This window comes from Eumetopias jubatus, unplaced genomic scaffold (assembly GCF_037043125.1).
Source record: "Eumetopias jubatus isolate StellerSeaLion01/CBP00866 unplaced genomic scaffold, mEumJub1_p1.0 scaffold_4, whole genome shotgun sequence".
Taxonomy (NCBI): Eukaryota; Metazoa; Chordata; class Mammalia; order Carnivora; family Otariidae; genus Eumetopias; species Eumetopias jubatus.
Window position 1 is genome coordinate 69,033,266 of NW_028274810.1, and position 20,852 is coordinate 69,054,117.

Genomic DNA, 20,852 nt, shown 5'->3' on the forward strand with positions numbered 1-20,852 from the left:
CCCAGGGGAAGGAAAGCAATGCAATCGTTGGGGCATTTCTAAGGTGCTAGTAATGTTCTATTTCTTAACCTGTGTGTTAGTTGCCCAGTTATTTGCTTTATTGTTTAAGATGAACATATTTTATACACTTCTCTATGTATAATGTATTTCACAATAAAAATGATTTTTGAAAAAAAGACTGGAGTGGACAATCTCTTACATTCTTGTCATCTTTGATGGTTTATGGCCCAAGCCCTTTCCAAATGGATTTATTGTTGGCTCTGCATTGACAGTTCAGTTTAAGCAATACACATTGAGATGCATATGCAGTGAATTGGGAAACCTTGAAGGCAGAGGGGGACACACTAACAGAATCAGAGTAGGAAACTAGAAAGAGGAACGTGATCTGATTCACGCCTCATTCTCGGGGAGGCAACGGATTTTACATGAAAGGTCCTGAGTTCCAGTCCTGGTTTTACCTTCTTCTGGGCAAGCCTCTCCTCTAATCTTCAATTTCCTCATGCTGGCTTTGTAAACTGTACTGTGAAATTCAAATAGAGAATCAATAATAATTACCATTATTTTACAGTTGGGGAAACTGAAGACTCACTGGGACTCCACTAGCCCAAGGTGCCATCGCCACCTTGGAACTCAGGGCTCCTGAGTCCAACTGCCTGACCTGGGCACTGTCCCACTACACAAACAGCTAGCTATTCTCTCCTTTGTCTGGCTTTGAGCCCACGGTTTGATGTCACAGAAGAACTGCCCCGCCCCATCCCGCTCCTCCGGAAGCCACGCCTCCTCGCGTGGCCCCGCCTCTGGCGTTCGCCGAGCCCCGCCCCCTACCTCTAGCCCTGGAGTGGCGGCTCTGGCGCTTCCCCGCCCCGCCTCTCTTCCGGCCCCGCCCCTCCTGGCTGCCATGACAACGAGTCCGCGCCCCGCGCAAAGCTGCTGCTCGGGCGGGACCCAGGCTGGACCGCGGGCCCCGGCCTGGGGGCCACAGCTGCCACCGCCGCCGCCACCTCGTCTCCTCCCCGTCCCCGCCCCGCCCCGCGTCTCCTCGTCTCACTCGGGCCCGCGGCCGGGGTCCCTCCCCGCCGCCCCACCCCGCGCGGATGCCGAAGGTGAAGGCGCTGCAATGCGCCCTGGCGCTGGAGATCCGCTCTGTGAGTACCGGTCGTGCCCCCCACCCCCGCGCCTGGGTATCTGCGAGCCTCCGGCATTTACTCGGGGACGCCTCCCTCGTTCACCTCCTTGAACCCCGAGTCACTTCAAAAACTCCTTTAACCCTCCGAATCATCCCTCGGGAGTCTTGACCCTTGTCACCTCTGTCTCTTCCCACTTCAAAATCCTGAAGGCCCTCCCACTCCAGCCACGCAGAGCTCTGTCTGCCCCCACCCCGGCCCCACTCCTCGGCTCTTCTCGCTCTAGCCCAGCTTCCAGTTTGGGTTCCTTCAGATCATTTCCAAACCACTTCAGAAAGCCCCTCCTCTCCTGCCCCTAACTTTCCAGTCAATTGGGATGGGGAGCTTCTCTTTAAATTCCTCTTCTCTGCTCTTGTTCTCTTAGAGAGTTCTCTTAGAGAACCCCATTTCTCTCTGGTCGTCAAGGGGGACTTTTCTTCCCAAATCACTGCAGGCAGATTCTTTTAGACAAATTTCCAAGCTTCTGATTGGTGAAGGAGCCTTTACTCTCAGTCTTCAATGTGGGATACTCACACCCAGCAACCAAATTGTGTCAGCATTGCACAAAGCACCTTGCCATCTCCCCCCAGGGCCAACCCCTCAGAAACCATTTCAGGTCCCTCCAATCCCCAGACCCTCCCTGAGGTGTGAGGGATCCCTTATCCTTATTGTCACTCCAACAAAAGCACCGACTTTTACAGAGAAACTACTCATTCTCTGAACTTGCTGGAGAGGACCAGCAACCCCACCCACAGTCACTCTCCAGACTTACTCAAGAGGATCCTGTCCCCAAACCTGCTGTGGAGATCCAGTTGAGGCACTGAACCCCCATGCCCTTCCATAAGTGAAAGAGGTTGGACTTCTCCATGGTATAAGAAATCTCCATCCCTCTTAATCGTCTCAGAAGACCCTTCCAAGGGTTTTTAAACCCCCTCCTCTTCACTTTTACAGAACCTTCTCATTCTTGTCTTGGGGGGACGAAAGCTCCAGCTTGTTTCTTCTACAGGAATCCCCGGAGAACCTTTCCATACTCCCATTTCAGACGTGCCAGCAGTTTGGAATCAAAATTCCCCATTCAGACCCTTTTCTCTCCTTCCACCTCCCCTAAGCCCTCTTACCTCTCAACTCTGAGCTCCCAGCAAAACTGGGGCAGGTATGTATGTGAGAGGGTACTCATGTGTCCAACACCACGCCTCTGAGTGCTGCAGCAAGAAGCCCTCCCCACTTCTTCCTGCAGGCATGGCTTCTCTGTCCACTTAACCCACCCTTGGCCATCCCCTGCTTTCCTGGCTGTCCTTCCTCAAATTAGAATGAGGCCACAGTAACAGAGTCCGAGTTACCTCCAGGGAAGTTACAAGACAGTTCTAGATCTTTTGTTAGGTCTTAAAGAAGGCAAGGCTGGGTAAGGCAGAGTGTGAGGCAGAGTGGAAGGGAAGAATATTTCTGGCACTCTTGGTTTATCTCTAAACCCACAGAGATTTTACTCTGCTGTGTGGGAAACTACAGCCCTAGCTTCGGATGTTTTTATCCCACAGCTGCCAAAGATTAGCAACTTCTTTGTAAAGTAAGATTCCTTTAGCAAAAGAATACACGAAGCTTCCTTAACGGCTTGGCCTGGAGCAGTTAGTAAAACTCCTCACCAGACTTTGTTACTGGCCGCAGCGGCCTCCTCTGCCAATAGGATCTTCAAGAGGAAGTGCTTTGTTGTAACTGATTTCAGCCCGAAGGAGCTGCAAAAATACTTTTGATTTCAGTACCTCTCTTCCTCAGTGCTGATTGTACTGCAGAAAGTGAATTTAGTATAATGGAGCTTTGTGTTCATTGAAGCTGAAGAAATTATGCAGGTGGAAACATTCCTGTTTAACTTTTTTCAACAAACACCTGAGTCACAGAATTTTACATTTCTAAGCATCTTAGATATCATTAAATTTAATTCTGTTTTACAGTTGAGGCTTAGCATGGCTAGTTATTTATTTAGGGTTGCACAATTATTTAGGGGCAGATCCGCAACAAGATGCTACGTTTTCTGACCAGCAAAAGGCCTGTTAAATGGCTCTGATGCTGAGAAGGAGCAAAAAAGACCATCAGCAACCATACAAGTTAAGCAAGCTTGATTAATTTGGCCTTGATTGAAGAGATGAATTATATGACCGTAGATACTTTTAACATCTTTTAAATTTTAGTTTTTTCTTTTCAATTTAATTTTTTATGTTTACATGGTATAAAAGTCAAAACCTACAAAATGTTATACTGAGAGCAGTCTCACATCCAGCCCTCAAACTTATTTCCCATCCTTACTCATCTGCTGTAGGTAATCATTTTTATTGGTTTCTGAATTGTTATTCTAGTATTTCATTTTGTAATAACCAAATAGATACATATACACACCATTCCCCTCACATATATTTGTTCTTTGCTTCCTTTCTTATATAGTAGGTAGCATATAAACTATTCTGTACTAAAGCTGTTTTTCTTCAGTTTATCTCTGTATCTATAAAAAGTTGGCATCTTTATTTTCCAACTTTTATTGACATTTTTCAAACATACAGAGTAGTTGGAAGAATAGTACAATGAATGACTATATCCCACGAACTATGTACATTAATTTGATTTATCCGTACATAAGTATATGTGTATGTACAAAATAAATGTGGCTTTTTTGCTGAAAATTTGGAAGTAAATTGTTGGTATCATATTACGCCACTCCTAAATACTTCAACATACATCTTCTGAAAATAAGGACATTGTTCTGCATAACCACCATACTGTTAATACACTTAAGATCATGAGTGACAATTTGTTAATATCTAGTGCACATTCAAGTCTTCCCAGTTGTCACATAAATAACTTGCATAGTTAATTTTTTAAAACCAGGATCCAATCAAGGTTTACATGTTGCATTTTGTTGTTAGGTCTTTTTAGTCCATTTTAATATAGAGTTGCTCTACTTTTTCATTCCCATGATCTTTCCTTCCTCCCCCAGCCCCCCAGTGTATTTAGATAAATTCATACACTCATGTAATCATTGCTTAGGTCAAAATTTAGCACACTTCTATCACCCTAGGAAATTCCCTTGTGCCCCCGTCAAGCCCCATGCAGAGGGAACTACTATTCTGATTTCTATTACTATAGATTAGTTTGCCAGTATGTGAATTTCATATTAAATGGAACCATGTAGTATGTAAATTTTGTGTCTGGCTTCATTTGCTCAGCATATTTTTGAGAGTCATCCATGTTACTGTGTGTATCAGTTCCTTTATATTGTATGTGTATATGACAACATTTGTAGCCATTCTGTAGCCATTTGGGTTGTTACCAGGTGGTGGTGGTCCTGAATAAAGCTACTATGGACATTCATTCTTGTAAAAATCGTTCTGTGTATATTACCTTTTGAAGAGACCACATCCAGATATAGAATATCCCATTTCGTATTATTGCCTGAATTTTTTTCCCTTTGTGGTGACATTTAATTTTTCCTAATTCCCATTAACTGGAAATGAGATGTTTTATCTCTTTGTGCCTGTTGAAAGTGTGACACTCCATCCTCCTTTACCCCCACCCCCTCCATGATTATTTTTTGCTGCAGTCTTGTATTGGTAGTAATCTCATGTTTAATACTGTGATAATATGAGAGCAAAAACCTAGTAAACATGAAAGGTCTTAGTGTATAACACAACATTTTGTGTTGCTCCACAGAGCCATATGACTTGAGAGAAAATATATTGCTAGGAAGAAAGTGTGACTTTTCTCAATGAATCTTTGGAGAATGATATAATAGGCCAAGTAACTTGTTTTTCAAGAGCATCAAAAGAATTACATTTCCTACCACTTACACTTTTACTTTTTTTTTTAAAGATTTTATTTATTTATTTGACAGAGAGAGAGAGAGATCACAAGTAGGCAGGCAGGCAGGCAGGCAGAGGGAGAGGGAGAAGGAGGCTCCCTGGATGTGGGGCTCGATCCCAGGACCCTGGGATCATGACCTGAGCCGAGGGCAGCTGCTTAACCGACTGAGCCACCCAGGCGCCCCACCACTTACACTTTTAATAGTTGATACATCTTTTTTTTTTAAGATTTTATTTATTTGAGAGAGAGAGAATGAGCGATAGAGAGCACGAGAGGGAAGACGGTCAGAGGGAGAAGCAGACTCCCCGCCGAGCAGGAAGCCCGATGTGGGACTTGATCCCGGGACTCCAGGATCATGACCTGAGCTGAAGGCAGTCGCTTAACCAACTGAGCCACCCAGGCGCCCAATAGTTGATACATCTTATCTATGATATGAAAAAGTATTTTTGCTGCTGCTTCTCTCTACCTTCTTTCTGTTAATTAGTAGTTCGGTTTTCATGAGATTTTTTGGGAGAATGGAAGAAATTGAAGAGAGAAAAATAAAGCCCAGTGCCTGGGCAATGAAACCAGCCAATTTGCCTTACCTGAATAGTGTCAGTTTGGGGTTAGTTTAGACATATATTCCTGGTTTTTCTTCTCTATACTCCCTTTACCTCATTACCTCAGCAAATTATTGATAACATTGGGGCAAACAGATCTGGGTCCTTTTTGATCACTACTCATCTAAACATTTGTGATCCTTATCCAGCTTTCTGTGGAGTGATGTCTCACAATTGTGCTACAGTTGGTGGTGAATTTCCTTGGAATATAAACTTTTAAAAACTTTAACTAAAAAAATACTTGAAACTTAGAGAAAAAAAACTGAATACTCTGATTCCACCTTCCCCACACTCTGATTAACAAATGCTACATTTTACATGTTTGCTGCCGATTTTGTTTTTAAGAAATAAAATGGAGATGCCTGGGTGGCTCAGTCATTAGGCGTCTGCCTTCGGCTCAGGCCATGTGGGATCGAGCCCCCACATCGGGCAGGCTCCCTGCTCAGCATGAAGCCTGCTTCTCCCTCTCCCACTCCCCCGCTTGTGTTCTCTCTCTCGCTCGCTGTGTCTCTCTGTCAAATAAATAAATAAAATCTTAAAAAAAAAAAGAAAGAAAATGGTACCACTATAGTTAACGCCCCTTTGTACACCTTCCTGACCCCAGTTTTTCTCCTTCCCTTCCTAGAGGTAAGGTAATCAATATTTTGAAGTTGGAGTGTTTATTTTCATTCTGGTTTTGTACTTTTACTATTTATTTGTGTATGTCTATGCGCTACTTATATTATTTTAAAACTTTACACAAAGGGTATTTTACTCTATGTATCCTGCATACCTGTTTTTTCCAGTTCAGTTTTCAAAATTTGTCAGTGTTGATTCTTGCAGATCAAGTTCATTTCCTTAATTACTATATAATACTGTTTATTTTTATAATAGTGATTAATTTATATTCTTTTATTGACAGACTTTTAAATGCCAGTGAAATTTGTTGGGCCACCTTTGTTTACCTTAGTGTTTGGGGGTGGTCCTCTTGGTGTTAATTGTCTAGTCTGCATGACTTGAATGTCCTACTGAATATGTAGATGAAAACCTGTGTATAATTATTAGAGGTTAAGAATCTGTTTTATGTATAAACACAGAATCTTTTTTTTTTTATTTTGCAAGGTGGTAAAATACAGTGACTTTTCTAGGGATACAATTACAATGTAAATTGAGGAAAGAGTATACTTTGTTTTGTTTGAAACTCTGCTAGGAGTTTACTTTTTTGGAAAATCATGGCACCAATGACAGCACTGTTTGCGTTCAAATTGCCAGTATGAGCACCTGTCATTCTGCTTTAGAAACTGTCCATTTTACGTAGATTCCGTGTATAGGTGCAGATATTATATCTTCTAGCTTAGTCCTGCCAAAGCATTTACATATAGAAATAGATCTTTTATTATAAATTATGTCTGGGTTTTTGTTTGTTTCTTTTTTTTCTTTCTTTCAGGGCATTGGTTTAGTGTTTAGTCACATGTGTAGGTAAATTGCAAACTATCTGTTGTAAAGGAGGGTTTTTAGATCTTATAGCATACAGACCCAGTGTTCCAGGCACTAGATTTAGAAATGGAACTGCTGAGGCTCAGGCAATTGTGTTAGTTTCATAGGGCTTCTGTAACAAACTTCCACAAACTTGATGTCTTAAGACAACAGAAATTTATTCCCTTGTATTTCTGGAGTGCAGAAGTCCAAAATAAAAGTTCAGTAGGGCAACACTCGTTTAGAAAGCTCTGGAGGGGGGTGGGGGGGGAGGATGGGAGGAGTGGGATTGGGAGCCCTCCTTGTTCTTTGTTTTCTGATGGCTCCAGGCATTTCTTGTTTGTGGCTGTATAACTCCAACCTCTAATCCAAGAGGTTTCATTTTCTGTGAATAGCCAGTTTATATCCTTTGCCCCTAGGAATTCCAGAGGTTTTTTTCCTTCTTGTTGAATATATCTTGGATACTAACCTATCAGTTATATGTAATGTAAATTTCAACGATCTAGTTGAACCTTAGCTTTTCACTTTGTTTTTGCTGTCTGTAGCAAATACCTTTTTCTTTCTTTTCTTTTCTTTCTCACTGGTAAACAAAGAATGCTATTGATTTAAATTAACTCTTTATAGAACTGTATCTTCAGCAAGTATATTCACAAATCCTAAGCGTGTAATCACCACCTGGATCCATAATTAGAACATCAGTACCCCTCTTGTGCTTTTGTGCTCCATCCCGCCCAGCCACTCCTTTTGTGCCCCCTGTCCCAAAGGTAACTGCTATCAGGACTTCTATCACGATATAATTTGAATTTGTGAAACCTGTCTCTTTCTCCACCATATGAACTTTTTATTTATTTTTTATTTTTTTTTTTAAAGATTTTATTCATTTATTTGACAGAGACACAGCGAGAGAGGAAACACAAGTTAGGGGGAGTGGGAGAGGGAGAAGCAGGCCTCCCGCCGAGCAGGGAGCCCGACGCGGGGCTCGATCCCAGGACCCCGGGATCACGACCTGAGCCGAAGGCAGACGCCTAACGACTGAGCCACTCAGGCGCCCCCATATGAACTTTTTCATGTCTAATTTCTTTGTGAGAATTCATCCCTGTCATCTTGTAAGATAATAGTTCTTTATCATTCTGTTGGGTTTGTTCTCCCCAGCTTTATTGAGCTATAATTGACACATAACATTGTGTAAATTTGAGGTGTACAACATGTTAATTTGATACATTTATAAATTGCAGAATGATTACTGCTATAGTATTAGCTACTACCTCCGTCCCGTCACACAGTTATCATTTCTTTTTTGTGGTGAAGACATTTAAGTTCTATTCTCTTAGCGACATCAAGTATATAAGACTGTATTAGCTATAATCACCATGTTGTACATCAGATCCCCAGACTTGTCAATCTTACAACTAGAAGATTGTATCCTTTGACTAATATCTCCCCATTTTCCCTCTATCCCCCAGTCCCGGGTAACTACCACTACTCTGCTTCTCTGAGTTTGTCTTTTTTGAAAAGATTCAACATATAGGGGTATCATACAGTATTTGACTTTCTCTGGCTTCCTTCACATAGCATAATGCCCGCGAGGCCCATCCAGATGGTCTCAAATCAGAGAAGGGTTTCCTGCTTTCTCATAGCTAATAGGTGATATATGTATAATCTCACATCTTCTCACATCTTTATGCATGCGTGCATTCATGGACAGTTAGGTTTTCCGTATCTTGGCTATTGTGAGTAATACTGCAGTGAACATCGGGGTACAGACATCTCTACGAGATCCTTTTTTCAATTCCTTTGGATATATACCCAGAAGTGGGATTGCTGGATCATATGGTAGTCATTTTGAGGAGCTTCCATACTGTTTTCCACAGTTGCTGTGCTCAGTTTACATTCCCATCCATAGTGCAGTAGGATTTCCTTTCCTCCACACCCTTGCCAACACTTAGAATTTTTGTCTTTTTGGTAATAGCCATCATGACAGTTGTGAGGTGATATCTCACTGTGATTTTGATTTGTGTTTCTTTGATGATCAGTGATGTTGACCACCTTTTCATGTACCTGTTAGCCATCTGTATGCCTTTCCTGGAAAACTGCCGATTCAGTTCTTTTGTATCCATTCTACTGTTGATGGACATTTTCACTTTTCCCAGCTTGGGGCTATTACAAATTGTAGTCCTATGAATATTCTTTTTTTTTTTAAAAAAAAAAAAACAGATTTTATTTATTTGGCAGAGTGAGAGCACAAGCAGGGGGAGCAGCAGCAGAGGGAGAAAGAAAAGCAGGCTCCCTGCTGAGCAGGGAGCCCAACGTGGGGCTTGATCCCAGGACTTGATCATGACCTGAGCCGAAGGCAGATGCTTAACCCACTGAGTCACCCAGGCGCCCCCCCATGAATATGAATATTCTTGTATGTCTTTTGGCACATTTTGAATTCAGCACATTGCTGAAATCTCACATTAGTTCTAGTCATTATTTGGGTTTTCTATGTGGAAAATTATGTTGTTTACAGATAAAGATGGTTTGACTTTTCCTGTACAGTGTCTTTTTTGTTTGTTTGTTTTCTTTTCTTTCCTTTATTGTATATCTATTGAGTAGAATCTCTGATATAAACATTAGGAATAATAGTAGATATACTTGTCTCTTTATTTTTAATTTAAGTTGTTCTTCTGAGGTTTCACCAGTAAGTATTAGATTGAATCTTATGAATTTGCTGACAATGGATTATTTTTTGACTTAAAAAAAGAAAAGCCACAGCGATTTCATATAGTTCAACCTAATGTAATATTGACTCTAGGAGTATATTGACAGATCTGTGATTCAACCATCTCGCACAATTCACAGCGCTCACCATAGCACATACCCTCCCCAATCTCTATCTCCCAGCCACCCCATCCATCCCACCCCCCCACCACTCCAGCAACCCTCAGTTTGTTTCCTGAGATTAAGAATTCCTCATATCAGTGAGGTCATATGATACATGTCTTTCTCTGATTGACTTATTTCACTCAGCATAACACCCTTCAGTTCCATCCACGTCATTGCAAATGGCAAGATCTCATTCCTTTTGATGGCTGCATAATATTCCATTGTGTATATATACCACATCTTCTTCATCCATTCATCTGTCGATGGACATCTTGGCTCTTTCCACAGTATGCCTATTGTGGACATTGCTGCTATAAACATTGGGGTGCATGTACCCCTTTGGATCCCTACATTTGTATCTTTGGGGTAAATACCCAGTGGTGCAATTGCTGGATCGTATGGTAGCTCTATTTTCAACTGTTTGGGGAACCTCCATACTGTTTTCCAGAGTGGCTGCACCAGCTTGCATTCCCACCAGCAGTGTAGGAGGGTTCCCCTTTCTCCACATCGCCGCCAACATCTGTCGTTTCCTGACTTGTTAATTTTAGCCGTTCTGACGGGTGTGAGGTGGTATCTCATTGAGGTTTTGATTTGGATTTCCCTGATGCCGAGCGATGTTGAGCACTTTTTCGTGTGTCTGTTGGCCATTTGGATGTCTTCTTTGGAAAAATGTCTGTTCATGTCTTCTGTCCATTTCTTGATTGGATTATTTGTTCTTTGGGTGTTGCGTTTGATAAGTTCTTCATAGATTTTGGATACTAGCCCTTTATCTGAGATGTCATTTGCAAATATTTTCTCCCATTCTGTCGGTTGTCTTTTGGTTTTGTGGACTGTTTCTTTTGCTGTGCAAAAGCTTTTTATCTTGATGAAGTCCCAATAGTTCATTTTTGCCCTTGCTTCCCTTGCCTTTGGCAATGTTTCTAGGTAGAAGTTGCTGCGGCTGAGGTCGAAGAGGTTGCTGCCTGGGTTCTCCTTTAGGATTTTGATGGACTCCTGAGGTCTTCCAACCATTTGGAGTCTATTTTTGTGTGTGGTGTAAGGAAATGATCCAGTTTCATTCTTCTGCATGTGGCTGTCCAATTTTCCCAACACCATTTGTTGAAGAGACTGTCTTTTTGCCATTGGACATTCTTTCCTGCTTTGTCGAAGATGAGTTGACCATAGAGTTGAGGGTCCATTTCTGGGCTCTCTGTTCTGTTCCATTGATCTATGTGTCTGTTTTTGTGCCAGTACCATACTGTCTTGCTGATGGCAGCTTTGTAATAGAGCTGGAAGTCCGGAATTGTGATGCCGCCAGCTTTGCTTTTCTTTTTCAAGATTCCTCTGGCTATTCGGGGTCTCTTCTGTTTCCATACAAATTTTAGGATTATTTGTTCCATTTCTTTGAAAAAAGTGGATGGTATTTTGATGGGGATTGCATTGAATGTGTAGATTGCTCTAGGTAGCATTGACATCTTCACAATGTTTGTTCTTCCAATCCATGAGCATGGAACATTTTTCCATTTCTGTGTGTCTTCCTCAATTTCTTTCATGAGTATTTTATAGTTTTCTGAGTACAGATCCTTTGCCTCTTTGGTTAGATTTATTGCTAGGTATCTTATGGTTTTGGGTGCAATTGTAAATGGGATCGACTCCTTAATTTGTCTCTCTTCTGTCTTGTTGTTGGTGTATAGGAATGCCACTGATTTCTGTGCATTGATTTTATATCCTGTGACTTTACTGAATTCCTGTATGAGTTCTAGCAGTTTTGGGGTGGAGTCTTTTGGGTTTTCCACATAAAGTATCATATCATCTGCAAAGAGTGAGAGTTTGACTTCCTCTTTGCCGATTTGGATGCCTTTCATTTCTTTTTGTTGTCTGATTGCCGTGGCTAGGACTTCTAATACTACGTTGAATAGCAGTGGTGATAGTGGACATCCCTGCCGCGTTCCTGACCTTAGGGGAAAAGCTCTCAGCTTTTCCCCATTGATAATGATATTCACTGTAGGTTTTTCATAGATGGCTTTTATGATATTGAGGTATGTACCCTCTATTCCTATACTCTGAAGAGTTTTGATCAAGAAAGGATGCTGTACTTTGTCAAATGCTTTTTCTGCATCTATTGAGAGGATCATATGATTCTTGTTCTTTCTTTTGTTAATATATTGTATCACGTTGATTGATTTGCGGATGTTGAACCAACCTTGCAGCCCAGGGATAAATCCCATTTGGTCATGGTGAATAATCCTTTTAATGTACTGTTGGATCCTATTGGCTAGGATTTTTGGTGAGAATTTTTGCATCCATGTTCATCAAGGATATTGGTCTGTAATTCTCCTTTTTGATGGTGCCTTTGTCTGGGTTTGGGATCAAGGTAATGGTGGCCTCATAAAATGAGTTTGGAAGTTTTCCTTCCATTTCTATTTTTTGGAACAGTTTCAGGAGAATAGGTATTAATTCTTCTTTAAATGTTTGGTAGAATTCCCCTGGGAAGCCATCTGGCCCTGGGCTTTTGTTTTTTGGGAGATTTTTGATGACTGCTTCAATTTCCTTAGTGGTTATAGGTCTGTTCAGGTTTTCTATTTCTTCCTGGTTCAATTTTGGTAGTTGATACATCTCTAGGAAAGCATCCATTTCTTCCAGGTTATCTAATTTGCTGGCATAGAGTTGCTCATAATATGTTCTTATAATTGTTTGTATTTCTTTGGTGTTGGTTGTGATCTCTCCTCTTTCATTCATGATTTTGTTGATTTGGGTCATTTCTCTTTTCTTTTTGATAAGTCTGGCCAGGGGTTTATCAATCTTGTGAATTCTTTCAAAGAACCAGCTCCTAGTTTTGTTGATCTGTTCTACTGTTCTTTTGGTTTCTATTTCATTGATTTCCCCTCTGATCTTTATTATTTCTCTTCTCCTGCTGGGTTTAGGCTTTATTTGCTGTTCTTTCTCTAGCTCCTTTAGGTGTAGGGTTAGGTTTTGTATTTGAGACCTTTCTTCTTTCTTGAGAAAGCTTGTATTGCTATATACTTTCATCTTAGGACTGCCTTTGCTGCATCCCAAAGATTTTGAACAGTTGTGTTTTCATTTTCATTGGTTTCCATGAATTTTTTTAATTCTTTAATTTCTTGGTTGACCCATTCGTTGTTTAGTAGGATGCTCTTTACCCTCCAAGTATTTGAGTTCTTTCCGAGTTTCCTCTTGTGATTGAGTTCTAGTTTCAAAACATTGTTGTGTGAAAATATGCAGGGAATAATCCCAGTCTTTTGGTACCGGTTGAGACCTGATTTGTGACCTAGGATGTGATCTATTCTGCAGAATGTTCCATGGGCACTAGAGAAGAATGTGTATTCCGTTGCTTTGGGATGGAATGTTCTGAATATGTCTGTGAAGTCCATTTGGTCCAGTGTGTCATTTAAAGTCTTTATTTCCTTGTTGATCTTTTGCTTAGATGATCTGTCCATTTCAGTCAGGGGGGTGTTAAAGTCCCCCACTATCATTGTATTGTTGTCAATGTGTTTCTTTGCTTTTCTTATTAATTGCCTTATATAATTGGCTGCTCCCATGTTAGGGGCATAGATATTTACAATTGTTAGATCTTCTAGTTGGATAGACCCTTGAAGTAGGATATAGTGTCTTTCCTCATCTCTTATTACAGTCTTTGTTTTAAAATCTAATTTGTCTGATACAAGGATTGCCACCCCAGCTTTCTTTTGGTGTCCATGAGCATGGTAAATGGTTTTCCACCCCCTCACTTTCAATGTGGGGGTGTCTTTGGGTCTAAAATGAGTCTCTTGCAAACAGCATATTCATGCGTCTTGTTTTTTAATCCAGTCTGATAGCCTGTGTCTTTTGATGGGCATTTAGCCCATTTACATTCAGGATAAGTATTGAAAGATACGAATTTAGTGCCATTGTATTGCCTGTAAGGTGACTGTTACTGTATATTGTCTGTGTTCCTTTCTGGTCTATGCTGTTTTTAGGCTCTCTTTTTGCTTAGAGGACCCCTTTCAATATTTCTTGGAGGGCTGGTTTCATGTTTGCAAATTCCTTAATTTTTGTTTGTCCTGGAAGCTTTCATCTCTCCTTCTATTTTCAATGACAGCCTAGCTGGATATAGTATTCTTGGCTGCATGTTTTTCTCGTTTAGTGCTCTGAAGATATCATGCCAGTCCTTTCTGGCCTGCCAGGTCTCTGTGGATAGGTCTGTTACCAGTCTAATGTTTCTACCATTATAGGTTACATATCTCTTCTCTCGAGCTGCTTTCAAGATTTTCTCTTTGTCTCTGAGACTCGTAGGTTTTACTATTAGAAGTCGGGGTGTTGACCTGTTTTTATTGATTTTGAGAGGGGTTCTCTGTGCCTCCTGGATTTTGATGCCTGTTTCCTTCCCCACATTAGGGAAGTTCTCTGCTATAATTTGCTCCAGTATACCTTCTGCCCCTCTCTCTCTCTTTCTTCTTCTTCTGGGATCCCAATTATTCTAATGTTGTTTTGTCTTACCGTATTGCTTATCTCTTGAATTCTGCCCTCGTGATCCAGTAGTTGTTTATCTTTTTCTCAGCTTCTTTATTTTCCATCATTTGGTCTTCTATATCACCAATTCTCTCTTCTGCCTCATTTATCCTAGCAGTTAGTGCCCCCATTTTTGATTGCACCTCATTAATAGCCTTTTTGATTTCGACTTGGTTAGATTTTAGTTCTTTTATTTGTCCAGGAAGGGTGTCTCTAATAACTTCCATGCTTTTTTCAAACCCAGCTAGTACCTTTAAAATCATGATTTTGAACTCTAGGTCCGACATCGTACTAATGTCCGTATTGAGTAGGTCCCTGGCAGATGGTACTACCTCTTGTTCTTTTTGTTGAGGTGATTTTTTTTCATCTTGTCATTTTGTCCAGAGGAGACTAGATGAATGAGAGAACAAAATGCTAACAGGTTAACAATTTCCCCTAAAATATACTCTAAACAAATCAGAAAAGACATGAAACCAGGGGAAAAGAAAGAGAAAAAAAGAAAAAAGAAAGAAAAAGAAAAGGATAAAGACAAACACACACAGACCAAAACAAAACAAAACAAAAAAACAGAATATGATCAAATATGATCAGGCTAGTGCATAGATCAGTGCCACATACTAGATTTTGGGTGTATTTTGGTCTGCTAAAAGAAAGTGCCTCCTAAAATTTTAAAGAAAGAAAAACTTATATATGTACAAATAAGGGTTGATACAATGAAGGGATGGAATATGACTGTAAAGATGAAAATTAAAAAAAGGAATTTGATAAGGTGCTTGAAAAAAGAAAGAAGAGGATTAAAAAAAAAAAGAAAGAAAGAAAAAAAAGGGGGGGAGAGAATGTGATCAGGCAGGAGACCAGAACAAAGGCATACACTAGAGATTTAGTGTATATTTTGATATGTTAGAAGAAATTATATCTCAAAGTTTTAAAGAGACAACAACTTATATATATATGCCAAAAATAAGGGTAACTACTATGAAGGGATAGAATATGACTCTAAAAATGAAAAATAAAAATGTTTTTTTTAAAAAAGGGGTGATAAGATGTTGGTTGAAAAAGGGAAAAAGAAAAATTAAAAAAAACAGTTAAAAAAATTAACTTTGAAAGACTAATGAATCATCATAAAAAAAGCCATGAATTCTATGTGCAGTATTCCCCTAGCGCTGGAGTTTTCCTGTTCTCATTGATCGGTAAATTTGGTCTTGGCTGGCTGTTCGTGCTGATCTTCTGGAGGAGGGGCCTGTTGCCATGGTTCCCAAATGTCTTTGCCGGATGTGGAATTGCCCCGCCCTTGCCCGGTCGGGCTAAGTAATCTGCTCGGGTTTGCTCTTGGGAGCTTTTGTTCCCTGCAAACTTTCCGTACAGCTTTGGAGGACAAGAGTGAAAATGGCGGCCTCCCAATCTCCACCCCAGAGGAGCCGAGAACGCGGGGCCCCGCTCCTCAGTGTGCCCCCAGAGAAAAGCAGTCAATCACTCCCGTCTCCCCAGTCTCCGGCCACACTCCGTGATCACCCGGCCTGTGACCGAGCATTTCTATCTCTGGCACCCAACTTGGTGTGGAGTCTCCAAACCCAGCAGTTCCCTGTGGTGTGCTCCTGTGCTGCTCCGCCCCGGGGGAGGAAGGGGAGTCTCCCCGGCTCTGCCGCTTGTTGGGTCCCTGCTGGAGGAGCAGTGGCCCGACTGGGCCACGGGTCACGGATTATGGCAACCCCGAGCTGAGAGCCCGCACCTCAGCTCCGTCTCTGCAGCCGGCTCCCCCGCTCTGATACCTGGGAGCTCTGCCGCACTCAGGCACCCCCGGTCTTTCTGTGACCCCGAGGGTCTTGAGACCACACTGTCCTGTGAGGGTTCCACCCCCTGCTTAGCCACTGGAGCGACGTCCCTCAGTGGAGCCCACTTCTAAAGTTCCGATTTTGTGCTCCGGGGCTCTATCACTTGCCAGAAGTGGCCAACGGAGGCCCCCTCCTCTGCCATCTATCCTCCCGAATATCGCCTCGGATTCACTTCTCCGCACATCCTACCTTCCAGTAAGTGGTCGCTTTTCTGTTCAGAGAGTTGTTGCTATTCTTTTCTTCGATCTCCTCTTGAGTTCGTAGGTGTTCAGAATGGTTTGATCCCTATTCAGCTGAATTCCTGAGACCAGATGAAATCCAGATCTCCTACTCCTCCACCATCTTGCCTCTACTCCTAAGCATCCAACTCTTAATTTCAGCTCAGGTCATGAGATCAAGCCCCTTGTAGGGCTCTGTCTGCACTGAGTGAGGAACCTGCTTGAGATTCCTTCTCTCCCCTCCGTCTGCCCCTCCTCCTGCTCATAGATGTGCACATGCTCTCTCTATCTCAAAAAAAGGCCCCAGGGATACCTAGGTGGCTCAGTTGGTTAAGTGTCTGCCTTCAGCCCAGGTCATGATCCTAGGGTCCTGGGATCGAGCCTTACATTGGACTGCTGCTCGATGTGGAGCCTGCTTCTCCCTCTCCCTCTGCTCCTTCCCGTGTTCACTCTCTCTCCTGCTCCCTCTCTCAAATAAATAAATAAAATCCTAAAAAAAAAACCTCCTATATTGAGAGTTTTAACTTCATTGACTATATATTCCAGGATTCTCATATAGTTTGTCTTTATATTTATTAATTTATTAATGTTTTGTTTTTCATTTTTTTTATTTTTTTTAAGTAATCTTTACCCCCAATGTAGGGCTTGAACTCACCACCCCAAGATCTAGAGTTGCATGCTGTACTGACTGAGATAGCCAGCCGCCCCCTAGTCTCTCTTATTAAACATCTGAATATTTTCTTTCTCTGTTTCAATTTTATAGTTTTTGGTTTTTTATGGAATATCCCCCCCTGCTTAGATGAAAGATCCTAGCTACTTATTTTAATAAGTAGCTATAATAAGTATTTAATAAGTAGCTAATAAAATTGTTTTCAGATTGTACAAATTACTTTAATTTTCATTTGAAGTGAATTTATCTCTGGATTGTCAGTTCTGTTGCTTTTCTTAGCTCTTGGGATTGCACTGAAATTATAGACCAGTTTTGGGAGAATTGATATCTTACTTAACAGTATTGAGTCTTTCAGTCCATGAACCTGGTACATTTTTACATCTATCTGGACCTTCAGTTTCTTTCAGAAGTGTTTATTGTTTTCAGTAGACATGCCTCACACATATTTTGTTAAATTTATATGTAAGTACTACATACTTCAGGTTTTAATGCTATTGTATTAGAAGTCCAGTGCGCTATCCATTGCGCGATGGAGCCAATGCTATTGTAAATGGTATTTAAAAAATTTCATTTTATAAGTGTTATTGCTGGTATAGAGAAATAACATTGGTCTTTGCATATTGAATTTATATCCTGTGACATCAGATTCTTTCCTTATTTCTAGTAGCATATTTGTAGAGTGTAGACTACAGTTAGGTTGTCTACAGATATTCAGTTTTACTTCTTTTCAATCTGTACACCTTTATTTCTTTTATTTTTCAAATTTCTTTTTCTTGTCCTTTTGCACTGGCCAGGACCTATATAGTACATTGTTGAATACAAGTGTTGAGCATGGACATACTGACCTTTTTGCTGATATTGGGGAAGCATCCAGTCTTTCAACATTATGTATGACATCAAATTCAGGCTTTTTCGTAGATATTCTTTATCAGTTGAGGAAATTTCCTTCAGTCCTCAGTTCGCTAGAGCTTTTATCATGAATGGAGCTTACATGTGTCAAATGCCTTTTCTTCAGAAAAAGAATTGAAAGGAATTTCTAAGATTTAATGTTATAATACACCTTTTATAAGTGATTTAATTATATCTCACATATTTTTATGTATTGTCTTTTCATTTTCATGCAGTTCAAAGTATTTTTTAATTTGTCTTGTAATTCCTTCTCTGACTCGTATGAGTGATTTAGGAATACAGTTTTTAATTTCCAAATATTTAGATTTTTTTTCAGATATTTTCCTGTTATTTATTTCAGTTTAATGGGGTTAGAGAATATAGTCTGCATGATTTCAGTCCTTTTATATTTGTTGAGACTTGTATGGCTCACAGTATCATCTTTCTTGATAAATGTTTTCATGTGCACTTGGGGAAAAATGTGTATCCTTCTTTTGTTGAACGGAGTATTACATAAATGTCAATTAGGTCAAATTACTTGAATGTTGTTTACATTTTCTATACTTTTAATGATCTTTTGATTGCTTATTTTATCAGTTACTAAGAGGAAAGAATTGAAATTCAGTTATATACTGTAATTTTTTGCTTCATTTGATACTATCTTATTAATTGGTTACACATTTAATTTTCTTATATCTTCTTGATAAATCAAATTTTTAATCAATATGAAATGTTTCACTTTAACTTTGGTAATCTTTCTCTCTCTGAAGTCTACTCTATATCATATTAAGACAGTCACCTAGCTTTCTTATGATTAATGAATGTATGATATGCCTTTTTCTATCATTTTGCTTTTATCCTGAATCTTTAATTTTTAAAAAAATTAAGATATAATTCACATACATAAAATATACCCATTTAAAGTGTACAATTCAGTGAATTTTAATATATTCACAAAGGTGTAAAACAATCACCACTAATTCCAGAGCATTTTCATCACCCTAGAAAGAAATCCCATACCTGTTAGCTGCCATTCCTCATTCTCCCTCTTCCCCAAGACCCTGGCTACCACTAATTGGATTTCTAGGTCTATGGCTTTGCCTATTCTAGACATTTATGTAAATGGAATCATACAATATGTGGCCTTTTGTGTCTGGCTTCTTTCACCTAGCATGTTTGTAAGGTTCATTCATGTAGCATCTGTCAGTACTTTATTCTTTTTTATGGTCAGATAATATTCCGTTGTATGGATATACCACATTTTGCTAATCCATTCTTCAGTTGATGGACATTTGGATTGTATCTATTTTTAGGCTATTAAGAATAATGCTGCTATACTCTTGGGTTGCTATGTTTTTAGCACTCTTGGGTATATACTTAGGAATTGCTGAATCTAATAACTATTTAGTTTTTTTGATGAACTGCCAAACTCTTTTCCACAGTGACTGTGCCTTTAATACATTTCCATCAGCAAACTATGAGGGTTCCAATTTTTTGGCATGCTCCTCAACACTTGTTTTTGTCCATCTTTTTAATTATAGTCATCCTAGTGGATGTAAAGAGATAACTCATTATGATTTGATTTATATTTCCCTAATGACTAGTGATATTGAACATTTTTCATGAGTTTATTGGTCATTTGTTTATCTTTGGAGAAATAGCTATCTTTTTTTGCTTCATGGGTTTTGGAGCTCTGTTAAGTGCATATATGTTTTCTAGAAATATATGTCATATGTGTTTTTAATTGTTGTGTCATCATAAAATGTCCTTCTTTGTTTCTAGTACCAACTTTTGTTTTAATGTTTAGTTTGTCTGATATTAGTTTAACCATTGCAGCTTTCTTTTGGTTACTGCTTGCATAGTTAATTTTTACCATTCTTTTACTATCAACTCTTTTGAGTCTTTGAATCTAAAGCGTGTCTCTTACAGACAACATGTGGTTGGATTATAGTCTTTATCCATTTTACGAAGTTCTCCCTTTGCTTGGAGTATTTTCAGTTTACATTTAATGTAATCACATATAAGGTAGGATTTGCCTCTTTCATTTTGCTATTTGTTTTCTGCATATCATGTCTTTTTGTTTCTCTGTTTCTGCATTAGTGCCTTTTGTGTTAACTGTTTTCTAGTGTACCATTTTAATTCCTTTGTTTCTATTACTATATTTTATAGTTTTTTTTTGTGGTGGTTGTTCTGGGGTTCACAATTAACATCTTAGTTTATAACAATCTAGTATGTAGTAATACCAATTTAATTTGAATAGCACACAAAACTTCTGCTTCTATTTAGTCCCATTCCCTCTCTTCTTAATGATTTTATTGTCATACAAACTACATCTTCATACAGATAAGCCTTATCAACACAGTTTCATAATTGCTGCTTTCTGTAATTTTATTTTAAGTAAGGATGGAGAAATAAGAGAAAAAAATTTATACTGTCATTATATTTGTCTATGCAGTTTCCTTCCTGGTGCTTTTTTTTTTCCCCACATGGATGTGAGTTGTTGTCTAGTGTCCTTGCATTTCAACTGAAGGATTCTCTTTAGTATATCTTGTAGGGAAGTTGTGCTAATGATGAATTGTCTGTTTTTGTTCATCCAAGAATATCTTAATTTTCCTTCCTTTTTGAAGGGAAATTTTTGTTGAAATTGAATTCTTATTTGAAAGAATTGAAGTGCAATATGCAAATATTCTGAAATTCCTTCAGCACTTTGAATAAGTCATCCCACTTCCTTGTAGCTTCATGTTTCTGATGCAAAACCAGCTGTTAATCTTATTGAGGATTTTTGGTACCTGCTGAATCACTTCTCTTGTGTTGCATTAAAGATTCTC

General features: G+C 39.7%; 1 protein-coding gene across 4 annotated transcripts in view; it reads left to right on the forward strand.

The window, feature by feature from the left end:
• The first annotated feature begins 953 nt into the window (after window positions 1-953).
• SPATA6 (spermatogenesis associated 6) overlaps window positions 954-20,852 on the forward strand; it is a 144,101-nt gene continuing 124,202 nt past the window's right edge. For 2 of the 4 annotated variants that reach the window (XM_028106932.2, XM_028106933.2), the window contains exon 1: window positions 954-1,145. In XM_028106932.2, coding sequence (XP_027962733.1) covers window positions 1,095-1,145 — 51 coding nt within the window. In that variant the 5' untranslated portion in view covers window positions 954-1,094. The remainder of the gene's footprint in view (window positions 1,146-20,852) is intronic. The other 2 variants (XM_088022432.1, XM_028106935.2) reach the window with 1 other exon arrangement.